Genomic DNA, 19,359 nt, shown 5'->3' on the forward strand with positions numbered 1-19,359 from the left:
ACAGAGTAGAAAGCATCACTTACCACACGCGCGGTTGGACAAACTGATAAATGATACTCAACACACGAGCCTAAATACACTCTGGGAAGATATTAAACTTTAATCAAAATACAGATTTTGAAATTTACCACCTTGTCTGTGTTAGATTTTTCAAATGTCTTGGGATTTGGTAGCCAATGCATTCAACCTTCATGCATTTAATGTAGTCCTTAGGCCAGACAAGGCCTTAGAATCAATCCTCTTGGATTAGCTTGGCAGAGCATCATTCAGGAGCTTGCACTGTCCCTCCTTTATGTTGTGACCTGTAGTGCTGTGATTAGGCTTCAGCCTTCACTCCCCAAAGTGGTATTTGGGATACAAATTGGCTTAAAATACACTCAGTAACACGAGCTGTCAAACATTACGAAGTGAAATGTAGCTTTGGAGACACACCCCTAAATGATACTCGAAATGAGGCTAAGAAAAAGCTGACAGAATGTACTTCAAACACTGTATTTATTACAAAGGTGCATAGAGTTTATGCCATTTGGTTTGAATACTTATGTTTAACCTACAAACAACATACAAAGCGAGGTTACAGTATGTAACAAAAGCAACAATGATTATCTACTAAATTCAATACAACAAAATATTCTACTGTATTTAATTTCACAAAACATTTCTGAAACAAAGGCACTTACAGAATTAAAACCAAATTAAGATATACTCTTTCAACATTTAAAGTTTTAGTTCCATTCCCCCTCCCTACAGCACTGTGGATAACTAGTGATGTGAAGGCAACAGCTACTTGGAATGACACACATCAGCAGTGCTTAAACTAAAAATTTATGGATCATCTCCTCTACTTTTTCTATAACCATCCCATTCCTTTAACTGTATAAAAACAAGCTTCAACAAGCTGCAGGGCAACAGGCAAGTAAAATTTGGTCCTACACCTTATTGTTAATGATGATAAATTCACTAACAATAAGAAAAGATCTGATTCTCTGCTCCAGTTGTGAACTGGATCATTCTCTCTTCTTTCAATGAGTTTTGTAACTGAGTTAGTAACACTGCTGCTGAAGTAGTTCCTTGTGCATTGATGACTCATCTCTTCACTTGTCCATAGTTATCATTAGCACTTGTTCACTGAAGAAGTGTCAATCTTGAGGCTCCTTAACCCTTCCCCTCATCTCCTCCCACCCCTACACACACAGGGGTGGCAATTCAGGACAATCTGTTTGGTCTGTGCAACTTCTACACCAAAACTTCACATTTGGGAACCTCTGTTATTGCTGCCACTTCACTTTCCTACTGCCTTCCCTCAGGGATGATGACTGAGCCAACCTGTCACAAAACTGCAGATTTCCCTTTCAGAACCCAAACATACCATTACCAAGACTGCCACAAACGGATCCATTTGTCAGAGCAGACGGAGGAAAGAAGAGCAGGGCACAGGAACAACCTCATCAAGCCCCACACTGGGATGTTCTGCCTGTGCTCTGAGAGCTGCTCTCCCTGGCCAGGCTCCATCTGAAGGTGCTGGAATAGTCTCTGCTCTCCTTCTACGTGAATAAACACAAGGGATCTACAGCAAGGGATTTATTTCTGCAGCTACTCAGTGCCCTCCCACACAGAAACATTCCAGGTTTCTAAGGCAACACTTCACCCTCCACACAGGACACACGATCCAGTGCTGGTTGTCTAACAGTGTAATGAAGCATTGCCTGATTTCTCAGCTGACAAGGCAGGAAAGAGGAGGAACACAGACACAGGATACATGGATACATGCTCTGTGAGTGCCTCTTGGCACCATTTCATGCTATTAACTTCAACACTCAGAGGTGTAACACAGGAGCACAGGTTGGCATGGATTTTGATGCTAAAAACTTTCTACAAGTTCCTTCTGAAATGCCCTGAAAACCTTCTCTAAAAAAAAAAATTAAAAAATTTCAGAATAATCCAAAAATAGACTCAACAATCAGGAAGAAAAACAAGGCTGCCTTTGGCAGCAGCAATTTCCACCCACTATATGAGGTAAAATAATGCCACCAAACAATATCTCCAAATGTAAAATCACGGGACAAATGGCTCGATGGCCTCTCCAAAAAAAGTAAAATCAGTGTAAAAGATATGTTAAAATTATGCATACAACTAACTAGATAGCTCTATGAGGATTAAAAACATATTGTATATCAATGTGAGAAAAGACAGAATTGTTGAGGACAGTGAAAAAAAAAAAAAACAACCAACAAAAAACCACCTTATTTGTTTGAGCAATACAAAATTTATGGAGACAAAAGCCCCAGCAGTGGTAATAGTCATGAGGATGTCTCAAGATGTTTCATGGCTGAAAGCACTATCTTCTGAAAAATATATTACCTGGCTGTGACCAAATCCCTGCTTTCCCTGACTTCTCATCTTCTGTTCAGCTTTATGGGAATGTTGAAGACAACAGGGAATTTTAATCCCTGCTTCGTGTTGGGCTGGGATTTCTTGTCCCTCCCTGCATTTTGTTATTCAAATGCAGACTGAGTTTATAAAGGTCTAGAATTCTTAGGTTCCTGCCACATACAGTTCCCACTAGAGACAGTGGTAAACCCTAAGCATCTGAAAACCCCAATCTACTGCTGACATCCCATCTCTCCTGTAAAACAAATTCCCTCCCTGTGATGAGGCAGGACTGAATGCTGGCAGGTATTTCTGCTTAACATGTGGTTAAATTGCTAATTTTTTTTCCAAACCCATCACAAGAAATGACTGGAGTAAGCTTGTCCAACAACACCTCAACAGGAAATACTTGTCCAATAATTTTTATGAAGAATTTTCAAGTTTCCAGCTTTTGAGATATTTGGTCTGCTAAGTGGCAGAGAGTTTGGATTTGTTGTTAATTCCTAGCTCTAACACCCAGTGGAGGCACAGTTTTAAAGCCTTCAAATTGGGAAAGAAAACAAGGAAATCACCAACTCGTGCTATTTAGAGCTAGTCCAGAGACAATTAAATATGGTTTGCTACCCCTTACTGAAGGCAAATGTGTTGCAAAAAAGGAAAATTCCCTTTTGAATGGTAAATGAAATGTATTAAATGGCAGCTTACCTAACAATAGTAGCTTCAAAACAGGCAGAACATACGTAACATGTATCAGGTAGTTTCTCAGAGGTTAAGTTTTTATGTTTTAATACTGTGCAAAAGATTGCTACAGCTTTGGGTGTTTGACAATGCTCATATTAGACCAATCCTTCCAAAATTATTGCACAGCAAATGTTATTGTGGTTCTGTATTTTTTAAGTACTCCTTCTTCATGCTTCTCACTGTACTTAGAGCAAAATCTCTTTTTCTATTTGCTTGAGGTATAAATGAACAACTTCTGCAAGAAAAATACTCCTTCCTCGGAGCATTAAACATACTGAATTACTTTTCACGTTATTTTAGACAAAAGATTGCTGTCTTCAAGAAAAATATACTACTGGTGCAGGGTGTAAACAGAACAAATTATATTTTGAAAAGTTTCATATGCAGAAGCACAGTAGAAGAGCTTTTCAATAGGTGGGTTTCTGAGGATCCATGTAAGCAGGGTTGTAAGGGGGCTGGCTTGGGTAAGGGGCTCCAGCACCAGCTGCAAAAGCAAAACACAAAGAAAAAACAGATTTATAGAATGTACATTCTGAATTCTACATATAAAATGGCAACTTCTGGTTTCAGCACATGATTAAGAGGTTCAACTTATCCAGCATCTTAGCTGGACTTGAGAACAGCTTGTGCTCACTCACAGAGCATCTGCATTTCAGAAGTGAAATCATAAAAACCTTCATTCTTATGGGATTTTGGGGTTTTTTTGATGCTAAGTATACATGTGAATTATGGCAGCCACAAGCTCATGGTTTGTCTTCAGGGTAGAACCTAGTCCAAAAAAAAAAATAAAAAAAGGGAACAGATCTGGTCCAAAAGAGAGCAAGTGGAAGTCAGGGTTGCACAAACAACAGGATACACCTGACGGTGTGCCAAGAAAAAAAATAAACCTCTGGGCAAAAGAAAAAGGACTAGAGAAATCAAATTTTAGGATTCGTTCAGGGAAAATGCTTTCCTCCTAAGTGTCACAGAGTTAATTAAAAAAGTAAAAGGGAAAAAAGTATCCCACCACTACTGAGCCATTGAAGAGTTTAACTTAGACCCTCGGAAGGCAGCCTTGTTTTCCAATATTGTGAGACAAGCTGCTCTCAAGTGGCACCTTCATTTTCAGGTCTGGCAAACAGCACTAGTTCAAGTAATGCAGCAGCTGATCAGATCCCTGGAAAGTGTAAGTGTTGTTATCTCCTGCTGATCTTGTAAAGTGAGTGGGTTTGGCTCCTGTTTGGCAGAGCAGGTATCCTCTCCCCAGGGTGTGACCTAATTAAGAGCCTGCTCCTTGGTTAATAGACAGGAGAAATGAAGGAAGGAACTCTCACAATGAGACATTCTCAGCTGGCAACATGGAAAGTGCTTTGGGATGCTCCCAGAAATAAAAACCCAACTTGTTCTAAGAACTAACAAACCAGCAACAGTTTGAGAAACCAGAGGGTAGAAGTAAAGTGACTCCCTCACACGAAAAAATTGAAGTCAAAGCACTTTGGCATAATCCCATAAAACCCACAGCCTCTTTGGCATTTATAACAGAAAAACAGACTCAACAGGCCTGCCAGGTCAGTGTTTCCACATGTGGGGCTGGTCTGCACATTATTAATGTACTATTTCTAACTGGTCTGCAAATGCTTCAGACCATGAAAAGCCGTTTCATATTTGAGTTGTCCTGAAAGTTACTTTCCAAGGGCATTATCTACTGATCAGGACTATACTTCACTTGTTACTTAGAAGAACAAATAACGTGGTTTGTAAGAGGGCTTGAAGATCCTAGGGCAGGTAACAGCCTAGTTTTGGCTCCTCTCAACAGCCAGAAGCCAATTGTTCAGAGAACAACTGTTACCAGCAGAAGTGGGAATTAGTCATTGCAACAATAAGGCTGCATGAACACAATGCTGTGAAAGAAAGAAAGCTGAAGAAAAAAAAGATTCTGGTAATTCTAACTGCTGGTTGGCAACAAACTGGTCTGAAGTTGATCAGACTTGGTATTCTCTAAACATAGTGACAAACTCCTAAAGAATACCATCTGTATATAGATTGAAACACCTCATAGAATGGTTTGGATTGGAAGGGACCTCAGAGATCATTCAGTTCCAAACCCCTGCCATGGGCAGGGACACCTTCCACTAGCCCAGGTTGCTCAGAGCTTCGTCCAACCTGCCCTTGGACACTTCCAGGGATGGGGCAGCCACAGCTTCTCTGGGCAGCCTGTGCCAGGGCCTCAACACCCTCACAGGGAAGAATTTTTTCCTTATATCTAATCTAACCCTACTCTCTTTTAGTTTGAATCCATCCCCCCTTGTCCTATCACTACATGCTCTTACAGAATAGAGCTAGCAGATAGATTAGAGAGGGTCTGCAGAATCACCCAACTCCTACATATATCTGTTAATTGGGCTTTGATTTAACAGGAAATGTCAGCTGCACTAGCAAAACATTCTACTGGCTCCACTGACAGTCCCACACACCATTTTGCCAGTACAGCTCCAGCTCACACCTCCTCTGGCAACGCTTAACATAGAAACGGTGACAAGATTTCCATGAGGGTGAATTACAGCACCCACCGTAAGTTGAGTTTTACATCATTTGCTTACGCTTATGTTAATAAAGCCACAGAAAGTAAATGATGTAAATAACACAAAACTGGCTCCAGAGCAAGTGTCTCTTTGGCTGTTTAAGAGCTGAAGCAGCTCTCAGTGCTGCCTTACCTGCCACTGTCTCATGATAGGCCGGCGGTCCCGAGGGCTGCATGGGGTAAGGAGGAGGATACTGTGCAGGGTACGGTGCTACCGGCATTCCTGGCTGGGGCTGGATGGCCACGGGCTGGTATCCTTGATATGGAGCTGCTGGATAGCTGGGTGGCACTGCTGGTTGTTGGGGATAAGGAGCGTGGACCACTGTAGTGGTAGCAGTGGTGGTGACAACAGCTACACGCAAGGAAAAGAACGCGGTTAGTGCTGCTGGTCCCAGGAGAGCTCCTTCAACAGCCAACCACAGGAACACAAAAAAAACCCCAAAAAACATTCACCCTTAAGGTCAATTCCTCACTTCGAACTCTGGGTAGTTTCATTCTCGAAGTCCCACCATGGATTTAGAACCGTGTGCCTCTAAATTTCCTTTCCATTATCTCAGTGCTGATGAGAGCCTCCACGTGCTGGCAGAGCAGCCAACTCACCTCCTGGTGCCTCAACCACCAAGAGCAAAAAAAAAACTTTTTTCTTGGACTCTTCTAAAACCAGGAACTCAACCCTGCAGCCAAGTTATCTATCATGTGGTGAAAGACTGGGAAAACTGCTCATTTCAAAATGTTATCTGCTTTTAAGGACTAAGGTGATAAATATCTCCTTTATCAGGTAAGGAGCTTCCTTTTATGTACAACTAATCCATCCATTATTATTATTACTAATACCAAGAGGTATTAATTAGTACCTCTTTCTCTACATAAGAGTCAGAAAGGCAAATACACATTTAATTCATTGATTTTTGTAGGAGCTGACGTTGGATTATTGGTTCATATCTCTTATTGGAACAGGGAGAATTAATACTTTCTAATAAACTGCAACAATTTGGTTTTTTGAGACCTCCTTCATCTTTATGCTGCAATTACAAACTTTGCTCAAGATTGCACTGTTGCAGTCCTGAGCCTCTTGTTTATTTTTCAGGTATATTTTTAAGAGACAGAGAAAAATTTTAATAGTTATCCTACCCCCTGTTTACCCGAACAAAAAAAAAAAAACATCCCAAAACAACTCCCAAACCCCCCACGCTGGGGAGGGGGTGGGGAAGGAGAACTTCTAAATTCTCAGAAAATATTCCAAAACATCTCTCTGCAACTTCACATTCTGAAGTGGCTTCTTTTTAATGTTTAGGCATTGCAACTTCCGAGCAGAGAGGTGAGGCAAGATGATTTTTACCTCTTGTAGGAACACTATTTCCTGGGGGCGGGAAAAGAAAAAGTCTTGTTCCAAGACGTGAAAAAGAAAATACAGAGGTACTCACGCCGTGGTCTTCGACATGCTTTGTAGAGACAGCAACAGGAGCAGGTGAGGCACAGAATAATAGTGATGACAATCACTGCAAAAACAGTAACTCCAATCGCAATAAGGGTTCCAAAACTGCAACAAAGAGACCAACAGAACTGATAAGAGTCACTCCTTAACCAAACCTCCTGTAGCAAACACATTGCTCCACCTCCAATCTCTTTCTACTTCATGCACTGGAATAAGAAACAACTGTGCAGGGCAATGCTGCAGGTCAGGTCTGCTGAGGCAGGGGAAGGTGATCAACCCCTACCAAGGGGTCTTTGGTCCCTCTCATTTAATTGTGACTGTGATTCTTGGTTTTTTTTAGTGCAACCGTGTGTCCCTTTATGTATTCCAAAAGCTTACAGCAGTTAAGGTTTCAAAACCACGAGTTCCACCACCTGATTTCCCAAGCACTGCTTGCCTGCTCTGAGCACATGGGCAGAGGCAGGCCCGAAACCAAAGCACGCCGGGCTTTGGGGTGACAGCAAGTTCTTCCCACACTCCTCAGACCTCCCAGTCCCCAAGCTCAGAGACAATCTCAGCACTCAACAAACAGACTCTTGGCAGGTTCCTTGGCATTTGTAAACAGCTGGTTTAGAAGCCATGTTTCACACAGCCTGGAAGATCTGAAATTCTGCAAACTTTACTGCCACAGCAAGTATGTCAGGCTACATTATGGGGGACAGAAACACTGCCTAGAACTCCAAAACCTGGCATGGCAAGGCCAAAGATTACACCTGCTTTGACCTCTCTGATTAGCATCAAATGATGGAGGCAGACAAACAGTCACCTCTGGAAGCTTTACAAGTTTACCACACAGGAGAGAAAAGGTATCACAGCAAAGCCCACTGACAACTCCCTTTTAAGTGTTAATGCCAATGATGTGTTTCTTACTGTCTGAAATCAATAAAGTCTTCCTCCCATGGAAGCCAAAGTCTCCAGCATTTTTATTTCTTTAAAAAAAAAAGTGCACCATGCATCAGTTTTGGGAACAATTGCAGGAAATCAGTTTTAACGAACAACAACCTCTAAAATAACAAGCAGAGAGCTGGTTTTGTATCCATCCTGTTTTCGCTTCTTGGTAAAAATTTTGGCTACAGAGCTCTAGTTTTTTCCTGCTCAGTTTCCTGTTAACAGCTTTAAACAAAACCACACTCCTCCAGAACCTCCAGCAATTTTCACTTGGCTGCCAGCCACCAAATGGGAAAATCGCTTTTGAGTATCAGTGACACTGGAAGGTTAAATAATTGACCAAAAAAAAAAAAAAGCAAAATGCTCTATCCCTAGCCCAAATTTGGAAGACCTCACCTCGTTCTTCTAGAGCAACTTAACCCTTAGTAAGCTGAGCACTGACTGAGTGTGAGCATTGAAAAATAAACCAGGTTCAGTTTAAAATGCATTTTTTTTTTCCCCCTCAAGAGAGGCTCCATCAGTTTTATTCTATTTCTGCAACGACTAGAAGAAAAAAAATTTGGGTCAAATCTCTTTCAAAAATATGAGCAAGAATTTTATCTAACTGTAACTCCATCTAATTTGTGAAGCACTAAATACAACACTGTGGACTGAGTCACGAAGTACTAAATATGATAGTGTGGATTGCCTGCAGTCACTGCAATTCAGCATTTACATGTAAAACAGGGAGCAGGAACTGCTGCAGCCTCCTGAAGTTGCAGGAGCCATGTCAGAAACGCTGCCAGGAAAGAAAACAGACCATTGCAACACAGCTGCAGGATGCAAAGATGTAACCATGTGTCGAGGAACATGTGCATGTTTTGCCACATTTATCTGCAACTTTACAGAAGTTTTTTCATATGCTGACCTGCAAATCCAGATGCTTTCCTAACCACTCAGCTTTTAAGTGCTCCCCCCATCCCCATGAGCATTAGTTTCATTCCAGCACAGTAAGTTCAAAGCCAGCTCATCTCCATCAAAAAAAATCCCATTTCTTTCAAGTCAAGTATAAAAGGGAGATACAGGTGCAATTTCAAGAGGAGGAGAGAAAGAAGTGTGTGTGATGGATTTGTACATTAACCTTAAATACCTGATTGCAGTGTTCACTATAAACAGCATGAATGCCTGTGACAAACTACAGACACCTCTAGAAACTGTATGACAAAAAACATCAACTGCAGTTACTGATATTTGTGGAGCAGCCAAATTTTCTTTCCTCTTGTTCCCACTTCTGCATCAGCCCTGAGGGAGCTCTCTCACAAGGGAAGTTGACTTTATTTCCACTACACACAGTGATTCCCAAGCAACATTAGAAGAGACAAAAGAAAAGAGTCCTCTGGGTTCTTCCTTCTTTCCTCAGTAAAGAAGGAAAAAAAAACCCAACCCTTTTTGCTAGTGGGCTCTGCCAAGGAAAGAAATTCTTGTGTCAAGGGAAGAGATTAAGACTGACTAAAATTCTTCACTTTTACACACAAAGAAATTCTTTGAACTTCAGTAGAGGCCGGGCAGAATCAAACATACCAAGGAGATAAAGTGGAGCAACATTTACTCATCATAAATTACCCAGCAGAGCAGGAAACTGGCAGAGCCCCCTTATCACTCACGACCAAATCCAGTTCTAATATGAGCACAAGCCCATCTGCAGCCAAGCTGGCCATGAACAGATAAAAATACCGGCCATGGGCTCCATTTATTTATTTTTAATAAAGTTTTCTGTTCAATGAAGCACACCTCGTATTTACTAACTAGAATAAGGAATGTAACAAAACCAAAGCTAAAAAAAAAAAACCAAAACACCATGTCCATATTTTCACCAAGCTGTTAGGGACACCCTGTGCCTTTGCATCACTTGTCTGCATCTTTGTTAAATGACACAACCGCAGCACTGTGACATTTTGCATCCATCTTCTGGAGAGCTAACTATATTTAAAGTACAGGTGTGTCATGTGTGTACACTGAGTGCGGTTGTGTGTTTGTGTGTGTAAACACTGATTCAGTTCCAGCCACTGAAACGCTCTGTGATTGCTGCAGACCAAAATTACAAGCCTTCAGAAACAGCCCAGTGGGTGAAATAACAGAGGAGTTAGTTCTTCTCAGAGTTTCCTAAGGAGTGTAACAACTGATTGCTGGCAGACGTTTTTATCACCTACTTCACAGCAGATAGTTTTCTTGCCAGGGCTTGGGCTCACACAGACTAATGTCTTGGAACAGCAGAAGGTAGCAAAACATTTACACAAAACAAAACTGTAAGTGCTATGAACTTGTAAGTCATGTCATCAACACTCTCAACACTGAAGCGCTTCAAAAATAATTTTTTTTTCAAACTATTTCTATTTACAATCAAAACTAGCAATACCCTTTTGGAATTTCTGCATGGTTAGGCAGAATCTTATTGTAATAATGTCTTTTTACTGTACAAGGAGTACTGTCCTGAGAACTTCTTGAGCATTTAAGGGATATCCCACTACTAAAACTACTGAAAAAAAGGGTAGGACAGCTACCACTAAGAGAAGATGTTACTCAAGTGAGGCCACAGTGATCCTCAGCATACTTAGTGAACCATCTGTATTTCAGGAGACAAGATATTCTGGATATGTATAAAAACTCTCTTGCAGAGAGCTTATACTCCTTTCTTAAAACAAAACTATTCTTTAATTTAATTGCTTTCATCTGACGAATCTGCCTAAAGGATTCTGAAATTATTTGAAAAAAAATTACACTCATGTTAAATGATAATTCAATTACCAACTGTTAGCATTGTACAAAGATGACAAAAAACTGACACGAGGGACTGTAGCTCACAGATTCTTCCCCTGAATGGTTAAACTGAGAGAGAAAAAAAAGCCAACCAAAACTGAAAGCACACCTTCCCCTCTGCATTCTGCAAACAAACGTCAGAGAGCAGAAATCAGGGTGGCCACGGCACCAGATCAGAATGCTCTGGTGAACAGAGGTTTCCAGACACCCACATTATATATATCATAGTCTCTAAATAAAGCACACACAGTTATAAAGAGCTTGAGCTCGGTCCCTGCTGTTTCCTGCCTCTTTCTCTTGGCATAAAAGGGAACTTTTACCAGTGATTTAGTAAAAAAAAAAACAAAATAGCGGTTTTACTGCAGCAACGATAAACTGGACTTCTCATAAAATGTATGGGAAAGTAAATATGGAGAGACAATGCCCTGCCCTTTCCACCCCCACCTCTCTCCTGCCTCGCCCTCCTCCACTCCTGCCCCTATTCTCTCACCTTTGGAAAGCACTGAAGTGTAGTGAGAACGTTTCACAGCCTCACCTCACTTTTAAGGCTGGCTAATTATTCAAAATATCTATCAGCTCATAAAAAGGGAGTTCAGTGATTAGTGCCTTTTGCTACTGAATGAGATGTAATGGACATATTAAAAATGTGAGAATCAAGCCCGGGATCTAAGTAGCACAATCTGTAGAAGCTAATTCTCAAGGCAGTTGTTCATATTGGAGATTTCTACCTTCAATACTGTCAAGTGGAAAAAAAAATACTTCGAGGTTATTTAAAGCATTTTAAAATATCCAAGTTTCAATTCCAGCAATGTATTTTTAACTCTCCTAAGCAGTTTGAATCACTTAAGTCAGCGACATTTTCTGAGTCCTGATGTAAAGAAAGTTTTTGCATATCTATGCACTGCAGTGTGTCCCATTGACATGAAATTTTGTCTTCAAAAAGAGAAAATATCCCGATGAACAATGAGACCACCTAGTTCTGAGAAATTAGTTAAAGCAGCCTATTTATTTCACGTGTTTTAGCCTATTCCAAGATTTGTTCCATGCTTCGAGAAACATGTTTGGCAGGGTCCTTTTCAAAAGCGCTGCTGCTTTTGAAAACAAACATTTACAAATACTGAGTTATGGCTGTAGCATGGGGTGGTCTGGAAAGACTTCAACAGAAAATTTAGGCCAATCCTGAAAGCAAAAAAAAACAAAACAAAACAAAACAACAACTGAGTATATGCATATCATTCTTTACTGCTCCAGAAAAGGATACAGTTCCCAGAAAGGTGATAGGATGGTAAATGTCCAGGCTTGCTTTGACTGAGGTGCAGGACATGACCAAACAAGTCCCCAGAGAAGTTTACCCAAGTCCAACGTTTTAGTCACAGCCATACAATGCCACATAATGCCTCTAAAGCTTAGCAGGAAAATAAAGGATCAACTCTTATTTTAAAAAAAAGCAATACGACTTCCCAAGAGTCTTTCAGAGGGATTAGTTTTTACAACTTTACTAACAACACACTTCCTCGGTTTGATGTCTTAGCATGAAAATTCAAAGCATCAGAACCATTTTCATAGAGATTAACAGAAAAACATTTACTATTACAAAGAAAGCAAACCCATGGGAAAACACTGACCTGACTTTAAAACTTGGTGAACTGATCAGCCTGTTTTAGCACAGCTGGGTTTTGGGCCACAGGAGCTGCAGCACAAGCAGACCATCAAAATACACACCATAGCAAAGCCTCCTAGTCCAGGTGCAGTCACACCATGGTCCCCTCCAGATGTTTTACCTGTGAGCCACCTCCCCAAAACAGGATCTCTGCAGGACCAAGAAGTTCCCAAGTGATTCTTGTGGTGGGCAACAGGCAAGCTTCAGACTCAGACCGATATCAGCATGGTTTCAAAATCATGAAATCTTGGTAGTTTCATCAGACTGGCAGGTTTGGGTAACTGTAAAGTCATTTTATAAGCTATGAAATGCAGTGAAGTGTGGGCTGGAACTGTGATGTCTGCATCGGTTTTTCAGACAAATGTCAACTCAAGTCAGCACTTGAGGCTGTTTCTCCCGGGGTCCTGCCCACGTACAGTCCCCCAGTGTCAAGAAAAGAGTTTCATCTTATTTTGACTGACCCACCAGTGTGGTACCAGCTCAAATCATCACTGATTGCAAACTGCATAGACACAGATTAACTGCCACTGGAAACCCTCAAAAAAAAGAAAGCAAAGATTGCAGCAGGAGCCCCCCTGAAACAACTCCTGGGACACCTCTGCTCACCTGCAGTGTAAACAATCCTGAACTACATCCTCCAGAGTCCATCCAAGGCTGAGCCCAGCCCAGGGACCCTCAGCACCAGCCAAGCCAGCTCTGGCCTGAGAACCCATCCCAAAGGAGCAACAATAATGCCACAGGAACCCAAGAAGCCCTGGAACTGCAAGAGTGTCATAGGAAAACAGAATGCAAGAGTCTTTTGAGAAGTTTGCTAAATATGTACTGAATGGGTCCTTTTTCACTTTGTTCAAATAGGAAGCTGATGTGGGTTACTTTAAGCCCAAAATAATAAACTTTAATTTTATACACAAAGACCTACTGGAAGCAAAGCTAATTTTTTTTAAGACACTAAATTCTCTTTTCTTTTTTCAAATAACATGGAGTAAGTTTAGCATAACATGTTCTTAAACAGCCTATATGAGAAAGTGGCAGGGAGGGAACTTCCTGGAGTTTGTGGTTTTACACAGACATCCAACACCCTGATCCAACAGGTTATTATGAAATATGTATGCAAGCATCTCTTCTTGGTCCATAAACAGTGCACTTGTACTAAATATGTCTATTTACATAAATCCCTTTGTAATGCACACTAAAAATACAATTTTCCGGTGAGGTTTCCCAGGAAACCTATTATTGTACACCCTGTAGACAACTGAGAGTAATTGTTACAGGTAAATGGAACATCACAATATGCACATAACAAGGGGAGAAGCCAGAGCTGCATTCAGAGGGATTGAAGTCTTTTATCAACAGTGGAAGAATTAACACTGCAGCTTCATGCAGGACCCTCAGCATATAAACTATCCTTAAACACAACGTAAGGCCTTTGCTCCTGTAGATGGTAAATAAATTTTAAATGCTCTTTAGTAGTACAAAGAGAAATTAAATGGATTACAGACACAGATATTTAAGGCAAGCAAAGTGAGTCCGTTCCCCTCCTACCATCAGGATTCCAGTTCAATGACACACTATGTTACCCCCTGCCCCAACTAAAATTTGGGACCAACAGTGGGTCCCATTTGGGCAGTGGGAAGGATTTTTTTAGGTGGTTAATTGAATTAATAGAAGAAGTTCAACTGAAAAAGAAATTAAGTGCCACAGAAAAATTTTCTCCACAAAAACTGCAATACCCTGAATTTGCTACTGCCAATACTATCCAAATTTTAGAAAGCAAATTTAAGCACCTAATTAGAAACTAATGTGGTTAAAGAGTTAAAGGATTTTTTTTCCTGGCAAATTGCAACCTGGTGTATGACTTGCCAAACACACTGAAACTGCAGTAAAAGGAGGTTTAGACCAGGTCACACCCACCTGCTTTGCTTGCTTTATAACCCAGCTCTCATAGGAAACACACCTCTGTCTTTACCCACACTACTCATATGCCATCACACAAAATCATATGTAAAAGTTAGAAACACTGACTTTAAGCAGCAGCAAAGTTTAAATTAGATAAATTAACTACCCTATACTACTATGAATTGACATCTTGCCTCACTCCCCCCCACCCTCTCTTTGGGAGTTATTACTCATCCAGCAAAAGAGGATCATCAAGGAAAATATCACACTGCACAAAAGAGAACAGACCTCTGCAGCAGAGGTCACATCTGGCCAACTACTACTTCTTTTAACTGGCACTGATCATTAACAAAAGACGTTCACCAAAAAGTCACAAAAGTGACTGATGACTGGTTCCTTCCAGAATCTAAAAAAAAAAATAAAAAAAAAATAGAGGGTTTAAAGTTTACCTCTCAGTGGAATTGAGAACCAGAGATCATGCTAATAAGCACAGAGGCGTATCACATTAAAAATGAATGGTATAAAATGTTTTTAATAAAAACAGACTTTGTCAAAAGACTGACCTTTGCACAATTGTTAATTTCCTAAAATTAAACTAATTTGTTCATTTCACAGAAGACCCTACAACTGCAGTTTTAAAAGGCTGGGCATTGTCCTCCTCCCATAATACACAGTCTAACAACAAATAACTCTAATAACAAACAACACAGTCTATTGCAAATACATCCAGCTACATCTCAGGTCACGGTTATTTTATGGAAGTAAATGAAAAGGCAGAGCTGGAGCTATATTTGGAACCCACATGCTCAAACTTTCCTATATCCTAATAAATAGCCATGGTGATCTTTTAAACATGTTTTTAAAGAAGCCTTCTATGTCTCTTTCTCTAGGACCCTTCTCTGAGCGTTACCACTTTCACAAGCTCTCTCCAGAGTCAAAAATTTACTGTTTTCAGAGTTCCATTGTGTAGAGAGGCACAACAAAGCCCACACTTAGAGGGAGTATTTGTAGGTACATACAGTCAATGAATACACAGCCACAGGAAAATTAACTCCTGAACACAGTCCAAGCGATCAATCTCACGCTGTCTTTGTAGGCTTAGGCCAGGTTGCCTTGTTTGTTGCTGTCCAACAGCCTTCTGTCGTTAGCAGAGCACGCAAACCCAACCATGCACATCTGCCTCTTGTGCCAGGACAGCATTTTTCAATCTCTCCTTCCTCCCTGGTTTCTGAGGAAACGAACCTGGGGGGAGCATTAAGCCCAGTGCCTGCAGCTGCTCTGCCGGCTTTAAGGAGCTCCTTCACCAAGAATGCATTGAACACAAAAGCAAATGCTCTCCAATGCAAGTAGACCACTACAAATTGGGCAAGCTTACATTTACTTTTCATGCTAGTAAAAAGCATACAAACATTTTTTTAAGCAGCTTCAAATCCAAATCTCGGTTGTTTCCAGGCAAAAAGCTTACATTCCTTGGCGAGATTAGCCTGTGCCTGAGCACAAGCCTCTCAGAACAGGCTCTGTGCTGTTTAACTCATTTATTACATAAAATACCAAGGCCCAGTACTGGAAAAGAAATTCTCTGCTTATTGAATAGAGACTGCTTACATTTCTAGAAGTCCTTTTTCCAATTTTCATGGAGTTTTCCTCTCTGTGGACATTCAAAACCCACCTGGATATGTTCCTGTATAACCTGCTCTTGGTGACTGCTGTGGAGGTGGGGTTGGACTAGATGATCTCTTCAGGTCCCTTCCAACCCTAACAATTCTGTGATTCTGTAAGAATCTTCTTGATTTATTCTCTTACCCCTGCCAACCTATTACAGATGCTGGAGTACTCAAATACTCTGGAAAGTGTAAACTGGAGTCCCTGATAGTGATAGGGGAGGAAGAGAAATGGGTTATAGTTCAATATCACAGTATTTTTGACCTTGTTTGTGGAGAAAACATAGCCTTGAAGACACCTACACTGAGAGAAAGCAAATTAGGATAATTATATCTTCCACTGTTAGAGATATACCGGTTTTGCCAAGTTTTGCCTGCAGCAGACTATTCAGATGCTGCATCTCAGCCAAAGGCAGGCAGAATGACATGGATCTTCTCCATTTCACAAAAGGACAGCTAAGCCACAAGGCAACAAATTGCTCAGCCCCTGACAAACCCCAAATGAGCACATCCCCAGGGCAACAAGGCTGGTCTGTCTCTGCTGGCCGAGGCTCCCCAGGAAGTTGTACATTCTGCCTCCCTCTTCCCGTCACATAAGGATGAACAGCCTTTCCTCAAGCATTACTGGGTCTGTTACACAAATCTGCTGTAACTTCAAGGCACAAATTAATTCAGAAACAGAGTCCAATTAACTGTGTACACAGACGATGTGAAGTTTTGTTTCCAATTAGAAATCCTGGTATCAGCTGCCCCAACGACATTATTTTCTTCTGTAACTTGATACAGATGTTCTGAATTGCTCTACCTCCTTAAACACTCAAATACTTCACAATTACTTGAATTGTTCATGTGAGTCATCTAATTTCCTTTTCCAGTAAGGAAAATTGGCATACCAAGGCTAAATAATCAAGTTACCAATGCAAATTATAACAAGAACTGTACCGGTGAATCAGTGCTCTGCTTTTTGCACAGTTTCTTAAAACAAGTATACTATGTACAGCAGAAAGAAAGGGGAAAACTAACTAAATTAGCCTTACTGCTCACAGTCCATCTTTGAAACCAGGGCAAAGCAGGGAAAACTCAGTAATCCAATTAAAAAGGGGGGGGAACCCCCTGAAACAACTTCCAGTGGTAAATCCTTGCCAGAGTGCATTCTCTAGCAGCAGAAATTGTAGAAATTGCTTATGGTCACATCTCACATGCAAGAAAAACGGTGGCAAATTTATCAAGTTTAGTGGTATAAAACCCACTCTTACTCCCTGTCCTAAAAGCTCCACAGTATCTTTAAGGACTGATCAACAACAGAAAAAAACCTGAATCTGAGTTAACCCTGACTTTTATACTCTTCCTAGAATGCTTCCATTTGCTTCCAAATGCAGTATTCTGGGAAGCAAAGTGCTTTCAAGTACTTAAAAGTGCATTATTAAGACACTCCAAAGGAATGTAATTTACTGTCTTTAAAATGTCCAAAGACTACTGCTTGCACTGTGAAGTACACTTAACAGGATGGCCCAAAGTGCCTTGCACTCCTGCCTCAACAGCACATGATAGTCGGTATTAAATACTGAAAAATATTAATATTAAAGGATAATAATAAAAAGAAACCTACAAAAAACCGGTGCTTTGCTTGCACTTCTGCAGAAGACCTCAGAATAAACACAGCCAAGAAGCAACAGTAGAAGCAAACTAAAAACTCCTGAGCTAGACAAGACAGAACATACAGAACATACATTCCAGCATTAACCCTTCCCTTGGGAGAAGAGACACCACAGGGTTTAGTAGCAAGTCCACGGGTAGTTTGTGAGAAGCCCTCAGAGAGGGGAAGTTCTCTTAAAAATCCAGGATTTATGAGCAATGTGTCAGGGTGGTAACTCAATCTAGAAATAAGTTTGAGGCAAGAATGGGGAACTAAATGCTTTCTGACCTGTAATGCCAGGAAACCATCAGCTCCTCCTTTTCAAGGGCAGTGCCAAAGGCAGTATTTGCAACTCATGAGAAAGAGTAGGGCACTAAAGGAAGTTGCCCTTTGTTGCCTCTCCTCACATTACAAGTGGTTTTAAGAATGTGGTTATCTTGTTGGAGATACAAAAAGATACCCCAACTGACATCAGACCTTCTTTCTACACAATAAAGTATTAAATAAACATAGTCATCAAGGAAAAATGCAAAACCTGCCTTTTAAAAGAAATTGGCATGGAGAGAGAGGGTGGAGCATACCTTGCAGGAAGGAACCAGGGACAAGTCTTGCAGAAGGAATACAGCTTGCTACTTGGTTAAAACAACATACAAAAACCTCAACACACTGCACAAAACCCTGGGCAATGTCTGTAACAAAACAAAAATCTACTTGGTGTCCTGCTGGCTGCGGTCACAAACAGTCTCACTCACTGCAATTCCCAGTGTTCAAACACCCTAAATAGGACACCTCAGTCATAAGTCATTTGGGAAAGTTCTGAGATGTGGTTTTCCTCTGGAGTCACATCCGGGTGGCTTTTGAAGGACAGTACTTCTGTGAGTAATTACCACCCTTCTAATAAAATTGCCTAACCAGAAAGTTTGATGTTAAGTCTAGGCCTTTGCACAACACTAATTTTTCAAACCTGCAATGTAACTGAAAGGGAAAAGCAAAATCACCCGTTTTCTCAAGCTGAGACATCCATGATTCTCTTTTTCAGTCATTCCATAGCCAAAACCAAAGATAATTAAAGCAATTTAAGTGCTCCTTCCTAAGAGAGCAAGGCTGACTGCAAGATAAGGCTCACGGCTTCTGTCCTGCAACCACATATTTGAAGACAGGGAAGATCAGCCTAGCTCATAGGAAGGAGCATCCCTCCTCCAAAATATTTGCTGTCTCAGCCCTTTCCTTATGGAAGACACCTCACCAAAAGCGACCAAGGCTCCAAGGCATCCATGGACCCCCCGCACACCGCCGCCTTTAGGTGCCTCCAGCGCGGCTCCTTCCTGCCGCGCAGGAAAAGACGCGTTTGGAGCTGCACGGGGCGGGGGGCTCGGCCCGGCTGTGCCGCGGAGGGCGCAGAGCCCCGACCCCCGCGGGGCGATGCCGCCCGCACGGCCCCGCTCGCCGCCGGTGCCGAGCCCGCGGCAGCCCCGCCGGAGGCAGCGGGAGCACCGGGCGGACCCCCCCCGGCACGGGGGGGGCCGGCCCCGGCTGGCGGGGCCCCCCCCCCCCCCGCGGCCGGCCAGCCCCGCCCGGAGCCCCGCTCGCCCCATCGCTTACCCCATGCTCGCCGCCGCTCGCCCCGCGCCCGCCGCCCGGCCCCGCGCACGTCACCGCGCCCCGCACCGCCCCTTA

At 41.8% G+C, this 19,359-nt stretch overlaps 1 protein-coding gene across 3 annotated transcripts in view; it reads right to left on the reverse strand.

The window, feature by feature from the left end:
• Positions 1 to 478: 478 nt before the first annotated feature.
• Positions 479 to 19,359, reverse strand: part of SHISA5 (shisa family member 5) — a 25,764-nt gene continuing 6,883 nt past the window's right edge. For all 3 annotated transcript variants that reach the window (XM_027640599.1, XM_027640603.1, XM_027640602.1), the window contains exons 5-7: positions 7,096 to 7,211; positions 5,805 to 6,023; positions 479 to 3,595 (exon numbers count right to left, since the gene is read on the reverse strand). In XM_027640599.1, the coding sequence (XP_027496400.1) occupies positions 3,519 to 3,595; positions 5,805 to 6,023; positions 7,096 to 7,211 (412 nt within the window). In that variant the 3' untranslated portion in view covers positions 479 to 3,518. The remainder of the gene's footprint in view (positions 3,596 to 5,804; positions 6,024 to 7,095; positions 7,212 to 19,359) is intronic.

Source organism: Corapipo altera, unplaced genomic scaffold, assembly GCF_003945725.1.
Source record: "Corapipo altera isolate COAL_440 unplaced genomic scaffold, ASM394572v1 55, whole genome shotgun sequence".
Taxonomy (NCBI): Eukaryota; Metazoa; Chordata; class Aves; order Passeriformes; family Pipridae; genus Corapipo; species Corapipo altera.